The sequence below is a fragment of the Coenobita brevimanus genome, chromosome 55 (genome assembly GCF_032717465.1).
Source record: "Coenobita brevimanus isolate Jiangsu-jjx chromosome 55, ASM3271746v2, whole genome shotgun sequence".
Taxonomy (NCBI): domain Eukaryota; kingdom Metazoa; phylum Arthropoda; class Malacostraca; order Decapoda; family Coenobitidae; genus Coenobita; species Coenobita brevimanus.
The window spans coordinates 33,768,705-33,790,589 of NC_137008.1; the positions used below are offsets into that span (position 1 = coordinate 33,768,705).

At 41.9% G+C, this 21,885-nt stretch overlaps 1 protein-coding gene across 1 annotated transcript in view; it reads right to left on the reverse strand.

Moving 5' to 3' along the window:
• Positions 1-21,885, reverse strand: part of HUWE1 (HECT, UBA and WWE domain containing E3 ubiquitin protein ligase 1) — a 1,134,422-nt gene that overhangs the window by 541,873 nt on the left and 570,664 nt on the right. Inside the window, exon 33 of the mRNA XM_080273518.1 lies at positions 11,455-11,678. Coding sequence (XP_080129644.1) covers positions 11,455-11,678 — 224 coding nt within the window. The remainder of the gene's footprint in view (positions 1-11,454; positions 11,679-21,885) is intronic.

Below are 21,885 nucleotides of genomic sequence, written 5' to 3' on the forward strand. Positions count from 1 at the left end.
ATATATATATATATATATATATATATATTTCACTCTCATCTTAAATGTCAGGACCAACTGCCTAGCCCCGGGCTCCTGCGCTCCTCATGGGGCAACGTAGGATTGGATGATGGATGGATGGATGGATATATTTATACAGTACAATCCCTGCAATCCGGTATCCAGACAAACGGAATACAGTAATCCCGCATTTTTTGCGGATTTTTTGTCTACGGTTTTGCGCTCTCGCGGATTTTCTTAGCATTAATAAGTTCAACAAAAATATCCTTGAATATACAGAAAAAAAAAAAAAAAAATGAAATTCCCGCAGCTTCCAATTGTAGCGCGGTAAACTCACGCCACCCTCTGTCCCTTTCCCGTGGCCCCTCTGCCAGTGTTACCATATCTAGCATAATTTTATTCTTTTTGCATAATTTTGATCAAATTTTCGAGTCTGGAATATTTTTTAGCATATTAGAAGTTTTAGAATCATTCTAGCATAATTTAGAATGGAATGGAATATTTTTAGAATAATTTTATAAAAACTACAAATCAGAGAGAGAGAGAGAGAGAGAGAGAGAGAGAGACGAATAAGGTAAGAAGATGTTTGAATAGTTGGTTACTTTCAGTTTGGGCTTGGTTGGGTTGGATTAGGTTAGGTTAGGTTAGGTTGGATTAGGTTAGGTTAGGTTAGGTTTTAGGTTAGGTTCGGTTTGGTTCGGTTAGGTTAGGATAAGTTTGAGCTTTGTACTTTACCCATGAAACCTAGGTTTTTCCGATGGATTTTGGTATGATTCATTCGATTTTCAGCTTCATTTCAGTCGGAAATGACCATTTTCTGTGTTTCCCCCCCTCCCTATAACCCCCGATTCCCCAAAGATCCCTCATTATTTCAGGGGGATGGGGGGGGTCATATCTCAAAATCTGGTTATTTCCGACGGAAATGATGCTCAAAATCGAACGAATCACATCAAAATCCATCAGAAAAACGTAAGTTTCGTGGGAAAAAGCAGTATGGGTAGATACCGATATTTATCCTCTTACTGTATGTAGGTTCATTTTAATATTTTCATAGTAAACAATATATAATTAATATGTTGCACGAATATGTATAGAATTTTATCATTTAGCGTCAAGTTAGCATAATTCATTTTTTACTTGGAACAAATATGCTCAATCTAGCATAATTTTTTCATTCCCCTAGCATAATTTCGTTGTTTGGATATGGCAACACTGCTCTCTGCCTCGCATTCTTCAGTCCACGCCTGACTGCCTTAAGTGGCTGTTGTGGTTGTAACCACACTATGATATGAGCCTCTTGCCTCCCACTTGCTTTCCACATGGCCCCAGGACGTAAGCCAGCCTCACCAAAGGCTAATAATACAATTAGTAAGAACTCCAAAGTGACAAAACGATCAAGTTATGACCTTAGCAGAGAAAATTGTGTTACTGGACAAGCTAAGAAATGACCGTGCGAGTGTTTGCTATCACCAGTTAATGCATCTTTTTATTTTGTACTGTTTTGTTAATAAATGTGTAGATAATTGTGTATTACAGTACGGTGTTTACGTTTTTCCTTCATAATGGAGTATGTGCTTTCAATCTTGTAAGAAGGTATTTCGGGATGAGTATGGAGGTTTCGGGACAATTCGCAGTCACAACAAACACAAAACAATTCGCCTTCATTAATGAAGATAGCTGTGGGTGACGCTAGAATATAATTCAAAGGCGACTACAGCGAGGAAGAAACAAGTTAATTATTGACTAAAGGTGCAACTAATAAATAATATCCAGAACCTACGCTACTGAACATAGACTTTGCTGGATCCCCCTGAAATATAGTTATTAAAGTATTGATTAATTAATAATAAGTATATTGATGAAAGTATTGATTAGTATATTTATAGAATGGCGGGGAATCGTCCAGGGTGCGAATTGTTCTGAAGGGGAATCGTCCATGTTTTGACGGGGAATTGTCTGACGGCGAATTGTCTCGCAATCAGTATGGACACGGACTGTGTGATGGGCAGCATGGTGGACACAAGTGCAAGTTTTCAATTGTTAATAGAGTATTCACGGAATTGACTTTTCGCGGGGGTTACAAGAACGTAACTACCGCGAAAAATGCGGGATTACTGTACTCAGAAAAACGGGAATATTCAAGGGCTGGTAAAAATGTCAGTAAGTTATAACTGTGCGCCATTCTGAATGGACCGCCAAACCGCCATTTTATCGTGTCACGCGAGGCTGGGTGAAGTCGGACTAAGTGAGGTGAAGGCATTTCTGGCTAATGTAAATCCCTAGTAAATCGTCTTAACCAGCCCTCCTCCTCCCTCTTTCCCCTACTTGAATTCAGTCATCCTCCACACCCTCCACAATTTCCACAAATCACTAGTCTGCTTTTTACCACCAGACAGTAAACAAGCTCTCTTGCTATTGTGTTGCTCTAATGGACGGTAATTACAACATTCCAAAATGCCTAAAGAGCAAACTAAACGTAAGCGTGTCGTGCCTACCTTGAAACAGAAGCTGGACATATGCAATAGACTTGAAAAAGGCAAACATTATAAAACACTGATGACCGAATATAATGTAGGAAATCCAACGATTTATATCAAGACCCAAGCATCCAAGCTCAATGAATTTTTCATGAAAAGCGAGACAAGTAAGTCCATTACAAAAGGCATACTCTTCATCGTTCGAGTGGTTTTGCTTAGAAAGATCTAGGGAAGCACCTATTTCTGGTCCTCTTATCCAAGAAAAAGCAAAAGAGTTTCACAATAAAATGAATACAGAAGTCGAATGTGATTTCAATGTTGTATGGTTAAATCGTTTCAAAGACAGGCATGGAATTTGTAAGCCAGACATCTCGGGAGAGAGCAAATCAGCAAACGCCGGTGTTTTTCTTCCTAAAGGACCGACTCTAACTTGCACCACATAAATTCATCTTAGAACGCATGTGTGCTGGCAGAGATGAAAAAAAAAAATGTTAATAGGAATGAAGGTTTACTTTGTTGGAAGAAAAAAATATATATATATGCTTGCACTTCATAAGTACATCATGTATTTTATTTTGTGCAAAACAGCTGATTGGCGGCAGGTGAAGGGTGGAATGATGGAGGTCAGTCAGGGCCGGGACCATAAACAAAGCTTTTGTGGGGGCACAGGTGTGATAATTCTACAGTGCACTCTTAACATCAGTTCACCAATAAATGTTCAAGATTTTATTTCTTTATTTTTCCACTTTTATGAGTACAGTACATACAACGAATACTTCGGTAGTTAACAGAATGGTGCAAAACAGTGGTGGAATGGTGGCGGTCAGTTGGGGCCGGGATCGTAAACAAAGCTGATGTGGGGGCACAGGTGTTGTGATAATTTACCAATAAATATTCAGGATTTTATTTCTTTAGTTTTCCACATGAGTACAGTACATACAAGAAATTATTCGGTAGTTACCAGAATGGACTTGGGCATTTTGCAGTACCGGTACTGCAAGGCATTCCATGCACGTGCATTATGACCATGGTGTGTGTTTACGAGGCAATTTTTCAGGTGGAATCTCTTAGTGTGCCCCCTGATGTGAGTGGTGAGTACCTGAATTGTATTTACTGCTGTGATAATGATCGCCTTTGTATAGATTTGAATATCAGAACTACGGGAAAAATCTGTAACCGGGAAGGTGAATTCCCCAAGCCGCCCGGTTAACTGGGATTGTACTGTATATATATATACAGTATATATATACTAATCACTCCAACATCCGGAGTAATAGAGCCATCGGTAGGTTCGGTTATTGGTTTCGTCCGGATATTGAGCCCCAGCTTATGGACTTGTACTTATGGACCCTAACTCAGAGAAACACCTATACAACTCCCTCTGGAAATGCATAGCACCTATTTAAGACCCAAATCACACCAATAAGGCACATAAATGACTGAAATAAATGCAAAAGAAACATAAAATGAGGGTTTAGAAGTATGTTCATACATTAATAAACATTCTGGTACTTATGGACCCTAACCTAGCATAACTCTGAAAAACACATTCCTACTGCACATGCATGAGGTAAGTATAGTATGGAAAAAAGTTCAGTATGAAACATTCTGGTAGGTATAGTATGGAAAAAAGTACAGTATGAAACATTTTGGCTACTTACAGCAAGTCCCTGGCCACCTCGATGAATAACCGCCTCCTCTCGGACTCTGACAGTAAGAACGATTTCCTGCAGCACTTGCAGTACACTCTTCCTGAAGTCTTGCACTGAACTTAGTCAATAACACACAGAAGTCCGTTCTCTTCACAGTGTTCACTTTAGTCCAAATAATGTTCCAGTTTAATTTAGTGTTGCATATTAACTTTTCCCAAGTTTTTTTAATTTTCCAAAGCCAAAACAAAGAAGGTTAGTTACGTTAAATTTTGTTTCCACTGAGTCTTTTCTCTCATTTCGAAAACCTTAACACAACACACCATTTTTTTCACTGCACAACACTCAAAATTCCCGTGTGGTCTAGTGGAGAAGTTCTTGCTGTTTATTCACTGTCAGAGTCCGAGAGTATCACTGGCAGGCGACCAAGGGGTGCATCGCTGGGTCATGGTGATGGCGTACCGACTGCAGAAGACTCTGACGAAAGCCGCAAACTCACGTCGAGCGGTGACTCCACTGTAGCTGATGTGCTGGGCTGTGGCTCGGAGCATGAGGTCCTGTCTTGGGGAGGCAACGGAGTGGAGCCAGGGCTTGGCACAGCGGGGGTCACGGGCCTGAAAAAACTGTCAATCTTTGACTGACGCAAGGACCGACGATTCTGACGATTGATGATGCGCTGCCTGAAAGCACGCACTTCCTCCACGAGTCCCAAGGGCCCCATCTCCCTGTCGCAGTCCGGGTGTTCCAGGTAGTCTAGGACGAACTCTAGATGTTCCCGGAGTGCGCTCAGCTTGGAGATGGCTGGAGTAGTGTCCTGCTGAGAGGAGTCCGCATCATTGTCGCCTTCGTCGTCGGAATCTTCAAGTTCGGGACTGACACCAGCAACCGAAGACGCGATCTCGATATCAGACAACGTCTGATACCCAGGATCGCCCTCGTCGTCATCCAACCACTCATGTACATCGTCCACATCAACAACGTCGCCGTGCATACGTAGCCGTGCATGGAAGTCATCCACGTCAAAGCCCAGAAAATCGAACTCCACATCTATTCCGAGAAGCAGACGAGACCAACCATTTTCAAGAGTTTTCACAGGGACTTCCTTCCATGCACTAGCCCAGTTGTACAGCGCAGACTTGATGTTGTAGCGGCGAAGGTTTTCCAAAGTCCGGCTTGCCTCGAGTGTCATATCCTTCCCTGCGCTCGTCCTCATCATCGAGAACAACCATCACCTTGTCCAGGAACTTCCGACGGTACAGGCGCTTTGTTGCCACGATCACTCCTTGGTCCATGGGTTCAATGAGAGCAGTCATATTAGGTGGCAGAAACATGCACCTAATACGGCCATTCTCAGCAACCAAGTCCTTGTCGCACAGGTGGGCAGGTGCACTGTCGAGCAGAAGGAGAGCCTTTACCTGGTCGCAAGGGATTCCCAGTGTCTTCGTCTGGTAATGGATGACCTCCTTGACGAAGTGACGGTGAAACCAGTCTTTGAAAATCACAGCTGTGAACCATGCTTTCAAAGAATGGTACCATACGACAGGAAGGACATCCATCACCCCACGAAGGCACCGAGGCTGCTTTGCACGGCCAACAACAACGGGCTTAAGCCGGTGCATGCCGTTAGCACTGGCACAACACAAAGCAGATATCCGTTCCTTAGAAAGCTTGCGGCCAGGTACACGCTTCTCCGTCTCCTCGGCTAGAGTGTTCGTTGGCAGCGAGCGATAGAATAGGCCAGTTTCGTCTGCGTTATAGACTTGACCGAGAGTGAGGCCCTCCCTGTCGATCAAGCCTTTCACCTTGTGCCGAAACTCAACTCCATCCTCGTTAGCGTCCAATGCTTCACCATGTGCTTTACGGTTAGTAAGGCCATGTCGCAACTTGAATGCGAAGAGCCAACCCTCGGATGCCTTGAAGTCTAGGGCGTCGTGAAGCCTTGCAATCTTGTCAGCAGCAGCCTTCAGCTCCGTTCCACGTACCATCACACCAGCTGCATGTTGCTGTCGGTACCAAATCAACGTGGATCGGTCGATTTCTGCAAACTTGGGGGTAAACATAACCTTCCTTTCCACGTTGCGTTTGCTTCTTGACGAGAAGTCAGCCGTGTACTGCATGAGTTTCTCTCGGGAACGTTTGATATCGAACAAAGTCGACCGGGCCAGGTTATACTCGCGGAGAATGCGGGAAGAAGACCAACCCGCATCAACTTTCTCCAATATCTCCCTCTTCTTTTCCAGAGTCAACACCACTCTCTTCCTTTTCTCAGGTGGCGGGGCCATCATCACACACACTAAGAGGAGGGCCGAGAGCAGCAGGAGGCCTTGCAGCAAGTACGGCACCACCACAAAAGCGAGCACGTGGGCAGCCATTGCGAAAAGCGTAGGTCCAGTCGCGGTGAGAGACAGGCGGGAAGTGGGGAGGATGCAGCGGCGCTCTATCGGACGTCGGAGGAATGACGAACCAAAACAATGCTCTCCCGCGGCGCGCGCGGCAAGTTCAAATTACGGAAGACATAAAATCGATTTTTTTTTTTTTTTTTTTTTTTGGTGGTGGTGGTGGTGGTGGTGGTGGGGGGGGGGGGGGTCGGACCATTTTGGGAATGTTGGATCCCAGGACGATAAGGTCCGGGTAGTGGGGATGTTCGGTTATTGGGCGTCCGGATATTAGAGTGATTACTGTAATTATTTATTAAACCAATTTCTTTCTGACACACACTAGTGGATATTCTAGCATTGGCAGTATTTCTGTGTGAAGTTGAATATGAATAAAAGTGCATGGTAAAGTACATATCATTGTATTATATGCTAATGTCCTTGGATAATAGACCAAATAGCAATTAAAATATTTGTTTTGGTGAAAGCTTAAACTGATTTAATTTTTAGAGCCTAATGAAAAGATCTATCTATCTATCTATCTATTGCCAGACGCCTCAGTCCCGTTTGGGGTGGCCACAAACAAATCGCCTCCAAGTCGCCCTGTCCCCCGCCACTTCACTCCCCTGCTCCCAACTCACACCCCCCTCTCTCATATACCTCTCCACCCCATCCCTCCATCTCATCCTCGGCCTCCCCCTCCCTCTTTCCCCCTCCACCTCACTCACATACACTCTCTTCGTCAGTCTTTCACCCTCCATCCTCTCCACATGGCCAAACCACCTCAGTATGTTCCTCATAACGCTTCCTATCACATCCACATCAACACCACAACGCTCCTTTATATCCTCATTCGTCAGCCTGTCTCTCCATGTGACTCCACAGGCTCCTCTTAAATAACTCATTTCTACTGCTCTCACTCTTGACTTGTGTCCTTCCAACAACGTCCAAGCTTCACTTCCGTACGTTAGAGTTGGTATCACAATACTGTCATGTAGTAACTTTTTCACTTCCATGCTCACTTCCCTGTTTCTTATCACTGCTTTCAAAGAACCAGCAACCTTTCTTCCCTGCTGTACCCTTTCAAGCACTTCACCCTCCAAACCTCCATCCTTACTCATCACACTACCCAAGTACTTAAACGTACTCACATTTTCCAATTCCTCACCATCCAACCTCGCTGTACATTCACTGACTTCACCTCTCTCAAAGACCATCACTTTACTCTTCCCTACATTCACCTTTAGATTCCGTTTCCTACACACTCTCCCAAACTCATCCACCAAGCCTTGCAGCTCCCCTTCGTCTTCACTCAACAACACAGTATCATCTGCAAACAACAGCACAGGGAGTTTCCAAACACTATCCTCTCTCACCAGGGCCACTCCAACATCCACTACCCTACCTTGTACCTCTTTTATTACCCCATCCATGTACAGATTGAACAACCATGGAGACATGATGAATATAAAATTGAGAATAAAATGTTGTAAACTTGTAAATGAATTAAAACTGCAAAGCTTTTAGCTTACTAGCTCCCAAAATACCACGAACCATATAAATTAATGTGAAAAAGTAAGCTCTACACTAAGAGGTGGGAGAATAAAATGATGGTTTTTAAATTTGGAAGAGGTTCAGGTTAGAATAGTATAATTATTCATTTCAGAACTCATTTGAGGAAATTGAAAACTAAACTACGTATATTTAATACACCGAAAAATGAATAAATTACTGCAACAGTGGATATCTCCGTGATCTCTGCTTGCAAAATTATCAACCAGGGTGTTAACTTTAAGATTTTTAACAAGTTCCTTTTTCTGAGGCCATAAGTAGCAAGTCACTACGTGATCAATTCTCACCGAGATTCTTAGATATGTCCTGACTAAGCTAAGTACTGAAAAAAATAGTTCGTTGCCTGCAGTACTTACTAGAAGGGTGGTAAGAATTTTGATAATTTATGGTAGGTGGGGGCACTCACCATCCACTCACTCGATGCAGTGCTGCTCTCGGGTGACTGCCCTTTCCTCTGTTTCATCCTTCTTTCCTTCAATCCTCTTCTGTCTTTCTTTCCTTCATTCTTTCCTTGTCCTTCTGCCTACGGGTGACTTTACACTCCCTCTTCTGTCTTTCTTTCCTTCATTCTTTCCTTTTCCTTCTGCCTGTGGGTGGCTCTACACTGAGTGACAAGCCAAATGGTTTCCTGTACACCAAGAAACCATTTACTACACTGGGTGGTAACCATATCATCAAATTTTGGAATCTGGTGGTTTAGTGGGTAATTATTGCGTTCCAGTCGGATTAAGAGGGTGAAGGTTTATATCCGAGGGGTGGATGGGGTTGATTGCTCATGTAATGCCACCCAGGAACAAGTGAGGCTGGTCACTCTCATCTTAAATGTCGAGACCAACTGCCTAGCCCCGGGCTCCTACGCTCCTCATGGGGCAAAGTAGGATTGGATGATGGATGGATTCACTGTTTCTGAATAAGCACAATCTAATGGTTTGAGTTCATCATATAATTCAAACAGATGCATTGGCTTGTCACTCTTACTTAGAAAAATGTCTTTTTGCAACACATATTTGGGAAACTAGAAGAATTTGTAAGACTGTACTATAAGAGAAAGTTTCTCATATTCTAGAAAGTCTCTGGAATTGCAGTCACGTGCATTCATTTCTTTTATTAAGGGCATTTTTGTGTGACGTGAATATCAAGCTCTGAAAGAAATCTGTCTAATATACAGATTCTTTTGATTTCAGTCTTTGGCGCAATACAAGTATTCACCTCACTTCTCCCTAGTGCTGAATCAATTAAGAAGCTCTTTAGTCTTGATGATACCTTCTGAATTCTCTTGGGTATGCCCAACTGATTTGAATTTTCCAAGTTGGTATGAATCACATATGTTGAAGCAAAATCTTTAGCTTTGTCAAAAATATCAGAGAAAGCCTCATCAGTTCTCAAGACCTGCAATTCTTTAATAGTTGACTGTATGAGAGAGCAAGCTTCAAATAGTAAGGCTTCCTTTGCTTGAAGCTGATCTGACAAACTACTGATAACTCTAAGGACTTGTTCAATAATACGTAGATCCATAACGAACCTGAAAGACTCTAACTTTTTATACAGTCCAATTGCTTCTGCTGCAGCTTCTGGATCGGAACCCTCTGAAACTGTATGAAGTACTGATAGCAAACTTCCATAGCAAAGCTTAACCTTTGATATTGACCTACAGGTCATTCCAGTGTCAAAACCTGAAGATCTTCTGCTTTCTGTGCCTCTATGAAAAGTTGGTTCCCTGTGTTACTGTTAGTAATAAATGTATAAGGTGTGTTAATAACTGAAAAAAATGGAGAGGCCACTGCAGTCACCATGAACTAAATTCAGCCTGTGTGCATGGCAATGAATGTATACTGTTTGGGGAATTTTATCCCATAGTCTTGCTTGAACCCCACCACTCATTAAACTAGCATTATCATAACACTGAGCCACACAGTTAGATCAAATTAAACCAGATTGTTCTATTTCCTTGCATATAAAATTAGCTAAACTTGCTGCAGCAACCTTTTCCATGTGATAGGTTCCAATGAGACGTTCCTTCTCAATATGCTCACTAAAGTACCGCACAAGAATAGCCATCTTCTCTTTTTTTGAGAAGTCTTTTGTTTCATCAACCATAACTGAAAAGTATTTGGCTTCTTGTGCTTCAGTACAAGTTGTGTCTTTGATATGCCTTCCAACAACTGATATCAACTCATTCTGGTACTGAAGACTTGTGTCATGGCCATATCATCAATGTAACTTTTGTTTTAGAGAGGGATTTGATTTAGCAATTAGGTGAAGAATTGCTACAAAATTTCCTGAATTCAATTGCTCACCACCCTCATTATGTCCACAAAAAGACAGGTACGTGCTTCCGAAGATGAATGAAAGCTTTTAATGATAGCCAGAATACAATAAAAAAGGCAGCTTGATGCTGAAGTTACTGTAACTGAACAGCAGGCTAGGAACACATTTACACTAACATCCTTTAATATACCTAGTAAATTATTGTGATCATTATACACACACACACAAACACGATATATTTCACTCAAATCGTACTGAGGCTAAATACAACTTATTTTTAATTTCATGGTGTTAACTTTATATTTTCTTTCATTAACTGTACCTTGATTTGGAGGCCCCCTCAGATAGCTGGGGGGGGTGGGGAAGTGTCCTTGCTTCCCCCCCCAAATGACGCCCATGTATGTAATGATGATGTTCTGCATACAATATTTATCGCAGTTATACAATAATTTGGAGGAATTCTATGATGTACAATATCACTTTCAAAACATATGATAATTTTTGTCTTCCATCTTCTGATGTTTTTATACTGATTTTATCTATTTTTATTTTTAAAAATGTAAACGACACTCCCACCATGCGACTTGCCCTGACCAGAAATATTCTTCTCGCACTCACATTGACAGCTGTCTTGCAATCCACCATGATAAGAGATAAGTGGAACAGGAAAGAAGATAAATCACCATCTCAGTTGGGCAGTGAGCCACCCAACTATATTGGTGCCATTGTATGATGGCATTTCTCTCCAGCACTAGTCGCAACGCATGACTCTGAGGTTGTCATTATCATACCCTGGCAACCTACCATTCAAAAGTGCGTCCGATTTCGTATAATATTGCACACGAATCATATTATTATGCACGAATATATTATACACGAACATACTATACATGAATCACGTGCGTCTCATATTATACACAAAATCAGACGCACTTTTGAATGATAGGTTGCCAGGGCACGATAACAACAACCTCAGAGTCGCACGCCGCGCCTATACAACCTTCATTAAATATGTTCAATAAGATTACAATCACCTTTTGTCTGCTAACAACATACTATTAGATTCTGTTACAAGGAAACTTCTAAGAAGGTTTAAATTCAAAACAAACTGACCACTAGGTTGCTGTGGATCATCGTGAGTTGCACTCTTCTTTTTGGATGATGAGGCTGGCATTAGTGAGGGTAAGTTGACAGTGCGTGAGACCAACTCTAGAGGCTTGAGAGCAGCATTCACAGTGGCAGCCATATTGGGGGAGGAGAGGTCAAGACTGTGTGGAATGCGTGCCAGGTCAGTCACCAGACCCTTCCTCACCATGACACGCATCATGTTGTTCATCCTGTGTAGGTAATAAGAAACATTCATTGTATAAACAAATGTTTTAACACTTTCAACATCCATGGCAAGCAGAAACAACCCATTTTCATATGTAGCAAAATCTTTCAAAAGAACCAGTACAGTTTTTACTGATAAAATTCAGGACCTTTTTTGGGGGGGTCCACACTCAAGAAACTGAATCCCTTCATCCATATTTTGACCACACTTTCAAGGATTCTTATCTTAACAAATTCCTTGCAAGGATTAAAGATAACAAATTGTGGGAGCATGATGGGTTGACTCCAACAGAAAAGTAATCAGGCATGAAAAATACATCTACTTCATGTAAGCAATAGATTTTTTCAGTCTTTCTTTGGAATCCTTGTCAGATTTACATCATGTATGATGTCAGCTTTTACAAAAAGTTATCTGGCTTGCTACATTACTCATCCATGGAGGTAGAGCCATTATATATCCTGACATAACTTTCTTCTTTGGGGTCAGTATCTGAACATCTATCTATCCATCTATCTATTCCCAGACACCTTCGTCCTGTCTGGGGTAGCCTTCATGTCGTCTGTCCTCTCTCATTTCACTTGAACTTGCACACCCTTCCCTTCCCTCCTCTCTCTCTCTCTCTCTCTCTCTCTCCACTCCATCCCTCCATCTCATCCTTGGTCTCCCCCTCCCCCTAATGCACAAACTATTCACATCAATATATCAATTAATTATAATGGTAGATAATGACAATAATTAGCATCATTATACTCCCCAAAAGATGTAGGGGACTTAGGTGCAGAGCATTTAACCTTTAGACTGTAGCAGTACTTTCTGAGGTCATTTCCAGTAGCCTGTGGCAAGTCTTTCAGAATTATATCTGCCTTTGTTCTGTACTGTATTGTGGTCAGTGGCAGCTACTTTCCACCTGCCTCGATGCTACTTTGCTAAAACATGCTCTGATGGCCAAGACACCAAAGATACATGACTGGAGGCAGCATGGGCCTTCCTTGTTTGTTTGTTTGTTTGTGTGTGTGTGTGTGTGTGTGTGTGTGTGTGTGTGTGTGTATTTACCTAGTTGTGATACACAGGAAATGAGCTAAGCTCGTGAGGTCCTGTCTCTTTTTCTCAATTTACCTAGTTGTGATATACAGGAAATGAGCTACGCTTGTGAGGTCCTGTCTCTTTTTCTCAACAAGTCAAATTTTGCTTTGAACTCATTTAAGTTTATAGACTGGATGATCTCTTTGTCCAGGCTATTCCACAGGTCTATGCATCTGCAAGGTGCTACCCAAAAGTTCCAGTAATTTGAAGAGTGGGAGCCAAATGTTTCCAGTTTTGCAGTTTGCCACTAGGAGGAGTCAGCAGCACCCCTTGTGCAGTGTGGCCCCAGCCGTGTCTGTGAGCAGATGTGTTGTTGAGCAATGCTTACTATTGTAATGTGGTGTGTAGGTGGTTTGGCAGTTCTGCAATGGCGGACCTCACGGAAAAAAGAACCTGCATCAAGATCAACCTTCATCTCCAAGGTCATAACTGGTGATGAATCATGGATTAATGGTTATGACCCGGAGACAAAGCAGCAGTCATTGCAATAGAAGTCTCCCAATTCACCTAAGCAGAAAAAAGCATGTAAAGTTTGCTGCAATGTCAAGTCAATCTTGATCATCATCTTTGATATCCATGGGACTGTTCATAAGGAATTTGTCCCACCCGATCAATCTGTCAGCAGAAAGTTTTACTGTGAAGTTTTGCAGCGTCTGAGGAAGAAAAGCTGCCTTAAACGTCCAGAACAGAGGAACAACAAGGACTGGGTCCTGCATCATGAAAACACCCATGTTCACACATCAACTGCTATCTGGCAGTTCCTGGCTTCCACTAACACGGTAGTCATTCCCAACCCACCTAATTCCCCTAACCTTCCTCCCTGCAACATTTTCCTATTTCCCAAGTTGAAATTATGAGTGAAAAGGCGTCAATTTGACTCATTTGAGGAGATCCAGACGGAATTGCAGGAGGTGCTCAAGACCATTATGCCTGAAGCCTTCCAGGAATGCATGGACTCACAGAAAAAATGCTGGGACCACTGTATACATGCCTATGGGGACTACATCGAAGGCGACAGTGAGAACTAGGAGGAAAGGCAACTTATTTTCCTACAATATTAAAATTACTGGAACTTTTGGGTAGCACCTCATACATGCAAAACTATATTCTTGATTTCCTTCAAACAACTTGGCTTTTTCAGTTTCATTCCATTTCCTCTTGTTACTCTCCCATTTCATACAAAGAGATCTTTTTTATCAATTTTATCTACTCCCATTATGGCCCTAAACACTGCTATCATGTCACTCCTCTCTCTCCTTTCTTCTAGGGAAGGCAGATCCAGCTTTTCCAGCCTCTCTCTGTACAACAGATCTGACAGGCTAGGGACCATCATAGTTGCTGTTCTTTGTATTCTCTTGATCTTGCTAATTTCTTTCCTTTTGTGTGGGGACCACACTACTGGTGCAGATTTTAACCTGGGCGGATCATGGCCACTGTCAATTTTTTCATCATCTCCTCATCCATGTAATGAAATGCCACTCTTAAGTTAGTCAAGAGATCGTATGTCTCTCAATCTTGTTAATATGTCTTTCTGGTGACAAACTATCCTGGATCAGAACTCCAAAATCTTTCTCTTCTCTCACTTTTGTGATTGGTTCATTACCCATCATATAATTCAGTGATGGCCTCTTGCTACTTTTACCCATTTCCAATATTTTACATTATTTTTTTTTGCATTGAATTTCATTTCCCACATCCGGCTCCAATCATGAATCCTACCCAAGTCGTCCTGCAGCATCTTACAGTGTTCGTTGACTTCTACTCTCCTCAAGATCTTTGCATCATCAGCAAACAGACTTCCATTACTGTTTATTCCATCTACCATATCGTTTATGTAAATCGGAAACATTACTGGCGCCAACACTGAGCCCTGTGGGAATCCACTTGTTACTTCCCTCCATCCAGAGATCTTGTCCTTATTACTGTCCTCATTTGTCTGTCTCTCAAGAAGTCACTCATCCACTCCAGGAGGATTCCCTTCAGCCCTCCTATGTGCTCCAATTTCCACATTGGTCACTTGTGGGGTACCTTGTCAAAGGCTTTCTCCAAATCTAAATACACACAGTCCACACAGCTGTCTCTTCTGTAGCACATCAATCGTTCTTGAGTAAAAGCTCAACAAGTTGGAAACACAGACCTTCCATTTCTGAATCCAAACTGACTTTCAACCAAAATGTTCATCTCCTCCAGACATTATATCCATCTATCTTTCAGGATTCTCTCGCACAATTTTGCGACCATGCTGGTCAGGGACACTGGTCTACAACTCAGGGGTTCTTCCTTGTTTCCTCCCATACAAACTGGTACCACACTGGTCCTCTTCCATTCCTGAGGCACTTTCCCTTCTTCCAGAGAACGCACAATTCAACCATAAATCTTATCTGCCAGTTGTTCTCTGCATTTTTTCAGTACTCAAATAAAGATTCCATCTGGTCCTGGGGCTTTCCTTAGATCTTGAGTTTCCAGTAATTTATACACTTCCTGCACTTCCACTTTTATACAGTAATCCCTGTGCTATCCGGACGCCCACTTTCCGGACACTGTGGACCTGAATCTTCGGAACCCAAAAATGACCAAAAAAAAGAAAGAAAAAAAATCCCCCCAAAATCCTAATTTTTTCCCACCTGTAATTTGAAATTGATGCTCGGCGCCAAACAGCTGTTCAAACCATGGCCCCTTCACCCCTTCCTTCCTCCTCCATCCCCCCCCCCCTCCCCTGTCAGGGTTGCCATTTGGTATTTTACATTACCAAATGTGGGCCAATTTGGTAATGAAAAATTCATTTGGTAATGAATCAGAATAATGCATTACCAAACAGATTTTTCACATGCATGAGGATACACTGGATGGAGATGGTGGATTGTCTGCTCTCTCTGATTAATCTGCTAGCCTATACAGCGTGAAAATAATCAACATGTTGTTAATTATAAGGAGAGTGATTAATATTCCACTTGTATATATAATTAATGAAGAATAAATGCTTGCTTTACGAATTTGGTAATGAGAAGTTAAATTTGGTAATGAAAATTAAGGAGTTTGGTAATGTGGCCGAGTTCCGATCTGGCAACCCTGCTGCTACCTCACAACCAGTTACTGCCTAACTGTCATCAGGGGCAGATGTTTATCGCAATGGATGCCGCACAAGCTCGTTTTTGTGAATAAACAGTGAATAAACTGCAATACCTCGCCACTAGACCACACAGGAATTTACAGTGCTGTGCAGTGTTAGGAAATTAGAATTTAGAGTGCAAAGGATTAACTGTGGAGTGCAAACTGGCAATTGAAACTGGCGTAGTGCAATTAAGAACAGAATGTGCAGTGGTAAACAATTATAACTCACAGTGCAAAGAATTACAGTACGGTAAGTGCGGCACAACATTGGATTACTGTACGTGCTTCAAGAGCATTTTCACCACTGCTAAAGCCTTAGAAAAGGCGGCCACAGAGGTGCTGTAAATACCCTGTACACTGCTGTTTTCCATAACCACTTCTAATTCCTCATTCTCTGATTTCTTTTCATTTATTTCATGCTTTATGACCATTATTGGTGTGAATAGGGTCTTAAATAGGTTTAAATAGGTGCTATGCATGTCCGATAGGGAGTTATTTAGGTGACTTTCAAAGTTAGGCTGGGTTATGGTCTTTAAATACAAGTCCAGGAGGCTGGGGCCCACTATCCAGATGGGACCACTTTCCAGATATGCCTTTGGCTCTATTAAGTCGGATAGTAGAGGGATTACTGTATCTATTACCACTACATTTCGAGTCACCCCCTCCCCCTCCACAAAATCCTTTCCTTTGGTGAAAACCGATTGGAAACAAATGTTCATTATTTCAGCTTGCATTGTCATATCTTTATAGACCTCCACTTTTGGTCTGGTGAATTCTTCCTCTTGTTTCAATTTGCCATTAACAAATCTATAAAACAATCTGCGTTCTTCCTTACATTTGTCAATAATACCTTTTTCAAAGTTCCTTTCTTCCTCTTTACAAATTCTTGTACAGTATATTCATTTCTAGTTCTTCTATATTCTTCCTTTGTTCTATTATAACCTCTCTTTCTCCAGTTGTTCCATGCCATGTCCCTCTGTTTTTTTGCTATCATTCACCTTCTGTTAAACCAATCCTTCTTCCTGTTTTCTTTCCCACTTCCTCTTGGCACATATTTTTCCACTCCTGAATTATAGAGGTCTACAAAGATATCCCACTTCCTCTGTATCTCTCTCGTTTTTCTGAATTTTCTCCAATCCACATTTTCAAAAAATTTCCTCAATCCTGTAAAGTTTGCTTTCCCAAAGTTGTATCTTCCTTGCCTATAAAGCCCATCTCCTGGCACCACGTTCCCTTTTATATCTGAAACTCGGTGACCACATGATCATTTTTTTCTATAGAACACAGATATTTCAAAGGTTCAGTTGCATCAGGTTCTTTGGTTAGTAGTAAATCTAGTCTTGCTGGCAAGTCATCACCTCTAAATCTTGTCTCTTCTTTGACCCATTGGGTCATTACATTATTCACTGCTATATTTAACAATATACTGCTCCACGAATCTTCACTGCCTCCTGAGTCCCATTACTTCCAGTTCATCTCTTTACAATTAAAATCCCCCATCAGAATTATGTTGTTGCTTTTCTCCATCACTTATTGTAGATAACTAACCATGTCTGACAACATCTCCAGGTATTCATCGTCATTCCATGCCCTTGACTTAGGGGGAACAAATACCACTGCGATGTCTCTCATGCTATTTTCTCCAGTTTCTAGTTTCATATTTATTGCTTCAGCCTACCCTCTCCCAGTTCCACATTTTCCACATTGATGTTGTTCTTCACTGCTATGATCACTCCTCTTCTTGTTTTTTCTTCTCTGTCTCTTCTCCAGAGTTTATATTTACCATCTCCCATATGGATATCAATATCCTTTCTTAACTTGGTCTCTACAAAGCACTTAATATCTGGTTCAAGTACCCTCAAGTAATCAATTATTTCTAACCTTCCCGATATTAAACCATCAACATTATTATATGCCACTTTCCAACTATTTTCATTGTTCTTTATTCTCTCCTCTGTGTGTGTGTGTGTGTGTGTGTGTGTGTGTGTGTGTGTGTGTGTGTGTGTGAGAGAGAGAGAGAGAGAGAGAGAGAGAGAGAGAGAGAGAGAGAGAGAGAGAGAGACTCTGGGCAAAGGCTTCAGGGGCTATTCCAAGGCCCAGTAGTCCCCCTACACTTCCGCATCATCATTCAGCGTTACCACCCACCGTCCATACTGAATACATGCTAGAGCTGTCTCATACAGGACTGGTGTACTGGTATTAGCAGGGGTATTTTTACAAGTGGGCAGGTGTTCTGGTAGATCAGTTAAGTCTGCATTTAAGGGATAAAATCCTAAAACTGTTCCTGCCCCAGCTGGGATTCGATTCTGGGTCTATTAGGACTGCAAGCCGCCTCTAGTGATTACAAGCAAAATAAATGATTAACTTGTTTACATATATCTTTTAATGTAAGGAAGTACAGTGAGCTCTTATGTTTCACGTGATTTGGGTTTGCAAATTTACATTTCGCAGGAAAGCCCAAAATTTCCAAGAACTAGTCTCTCACAATCGAGAATTCACCTTCTGCATCAATATATGAGGTGCCAGTGAAAAAGGCGATCATCAGCTGTTGTTCGCCATGTTGTTCTCACAGATCCCACCAGCTGTGAGACTGTGTGTACAGTGCTTTGGTAGTGATCGTAGCCATGGTCATATTTTTTGCCTTTCCCTTCGTTCAGCTATTGTTCTCATGCGGACTACCTGTACTGTATTATGGCTTCCTCTTCAATCATTGGAGGACAAGGTAATACTGGTGACGGTGAAATACTGGGAAGTTAAAAAGAGGGAGGCAAGAAGAGAAACGAATGCGTGAGTATCAAGTCAGAATGATGAAGAAAAAGTATACATTACAGGATACGACGAAGATTTTTCAGGCTGGTGATCCATTTATTTAAAGTTTTCCTTTTGATTCATGAAACTCAGGTTTTGCGCCAATCTCATGGTACCAATTGGACACAAAATTTGGGGACTCACTGTTCTGTAATTAATACGATTGGACAAACTGATATATCAGACATTATTACATTTTTTCCAATATCAATCTATCTATCTATCAATTGCCAGACACCTTAATCACTTATACAGGATTGCCAAAAACAAATCGCCTTCATGTCACCCTGTCCCCCGCCATTTCACTGCCCTGCTCCCCATTTACACCCCCCTCTCTCATATACCTCTCAACTCCATCCCTTCATCTCATCCTTGGTCTTCTCCTCCCTCTCTCCCCCTCCCCCTCCACCTCATTCACACACACTTTCCTCATCAATCTTTCACTCTCCATCCTCTCCACATGGCCAAACCAACCTCAATGTGTTTCTTCTAATGCTTCCTATCACATCCACATCCACACCACAATGCTCATTCACATCCTCATTTCTCAGTCTCTCTCTCCATGTGACTCCACAGGCTCCTCTCAAATAACTCATTTCCAATGCTCTCACTCTTGACTCATGTCCCTCCAACAACAACCAAGTATCACTTCCATACATCAGAGTTGGTATTGCAATACTGTCAAGTAATAAGTTTTTCACTTCCATTTTCACTTCCCTGTTTCTTATCACTGTTTCCAAGGAACCAGCAACCTTTCTTCCTTGTTGTACCCTTTCAAGCACTTCACCCTCCAAACTCCCATCCTTACTCATCACACTACCCATGTACTTAAATGTACTCACATTTTCAATTTCCTCATCATCCGATCTCAGTGTACATTCACTGACTTCACCTCCCTCAAAGACCATAACTTTACTCTTCCCTACATTCACCTTTAAATTCCGTTTCTTACACACTCTCCCAAACTCATCCACTAAACCTTGATGCTCCCCTTCGTCTTCACTTAACAACACAGTATCATCTGCAAACAACAGTACAGGGAGTTTCCAAATACTGCCTTCTCTAATTAAGGCCACTCCAAGATCCACTGCCCTACCTTGTATCTCTTTTATAACCCCATCCATATACAGACTGAACAACCATGGAGATATGACACATCCCTGTTTCAATCCAACCTTCAAACAGAAAAACTCGCTCAGTTCACTATCTACACACATTGCAGCCTTAGCACCCTCATACATACTTTTCACAGTATACAACTTCCCATCTACTCCATATAATCTTAATACTGTTCACAATCCTTGTCTATCCACCCTGTCATATGCTTTCTCCAAATCCATGACGGCTGCATACAACTTCTTTCCCTTCTCTAGACACTTTTTCACTAAAGATGTAAGAATGAATATCTGATCTACACAACCTCTTCCCTTTCTAAAGCCTTCCTGTTCTTCTCCAACTAATTCCTCTGTTATTTTCCTAACTCTGTTAATAAGTATCCTACCGTATACTTTTCCTATTACACTGAGAAGACAAATGCCCCTATGATTACCACACACTTCTTTTTCCCCTTTCCCTTCGTACATGAGAATAATTATACCTGACTTCCAATCACCCAGGACTTTACCTTCCTCCCAGGTCAATCTGCACATCTTCCACATTCACTCTATTACTATCTCTCCCCCATGCTTCAGCATTTCACCACACACTCCATCAATTCCTGGGGCTTTCCCCATTTTGACTTTCTTCATTGCTTCCACAACTTCTATCCTACTGATTTCTTCCCGTCTTCTCACCTCCCTCCTTCTCCCAGCCATTCCCCAGCCACTTATACTTGCATTACTTTCATTCTCTATGTTCAACAATTTATGAAAGTGTTCTCTGCATCTGCTCACTTCTTCTCCCTTCTCAACTAGTAACCTACCATTTTTATCTTTCACTCCCCTACTAACTTTACTGCCACCCTGTCTTACTCTCTTCACCTCTTCCAGAACATTTTCTTACATTCCCTCCATTTGACACTCAGATTCCTTCCAAATTCCTCATCCACTCTCTTCTTACTCTCTCTTACTAATCTTTTCACCTCTCTCTTCCTTTCTACATATAACTCTCTCGTCCATCTCTCAACTTCTTCCACGCCCCTATTTCTCATCCATTCATTATATGTTTTCTTCTTCTGTGCCATAGCCTGCCTCACCTCTTCATTCCACCATGCTGTTCCTTGCACCCCCTTTCATCTCTTCACCCCACACACCACCTCACATGCTGCACATATTTCCTGTGTGAATATCTAGCACACACCTTCCACATCCCCCAGCTGCTCCAATTCGTGTTTACCCAATCGTTCCTCCACTTCTCTCTTATATTGTGTCATTTTCTCATCCTCTTGTAACCTTTCCACTCTCCTTACATCTACTTCCATCCTTCCCTTCTTCTATTTTTCCATTTTACTTGGATGTTGATTCTCACCACCACTAAGTGGTGGTCAGATAGTCCACTCCTCCAACCTCTGTATGCTCTTGCATCCATTACACATCTTCGCATCCTTACATCCATTACACATCTTCGCATCCTTTCATCCACACACACATAATCAAGCATTGCCTTCCTTTCATTCAGTTCACCACCCATCTTTCTCAACACTCGCCATGTATCCCTGTGGATCATTTTGTGCCTGAAGAGAGTATTGACTATCACCAACCCCTCCCATCACAAATGTCCACTAAAGCACTACCATTCTCACCTATCTCAGCAGGCACAACCCACTCACCAACTACTTCATCCACCTTCACATTCCATACTTTACCATTCATATCTCCAATCAAGAACACTCTCATACTTTACCATTCATATCTCCAATCAAAAACACTCTCTCATTCCTTTCAAACTTTTCCATGCACATTACCACATTTGTCCAGAACTCTTCTCTGACTCTGCTTGCACGATCTCGCGTTGGAGCATAAACGCACACAATCGCCCACATTTGTAGTCCAACTTTCAATCTTACCCACACAATCCTTGAGCCAACTGATCCATACTCTCTTATATTCTCCTTCCATCTGTTACTCACAATAATACACACTCCTTCTTTTGATCTTTCATTCTCAACTACTCCCACGCACATACCCCATCCATAATCCCATTCTCTCACACTGTCACCTTCCCATTTAGTTTCAGTTACTCCACATGCATCCACTTTCACACCCTCAAGC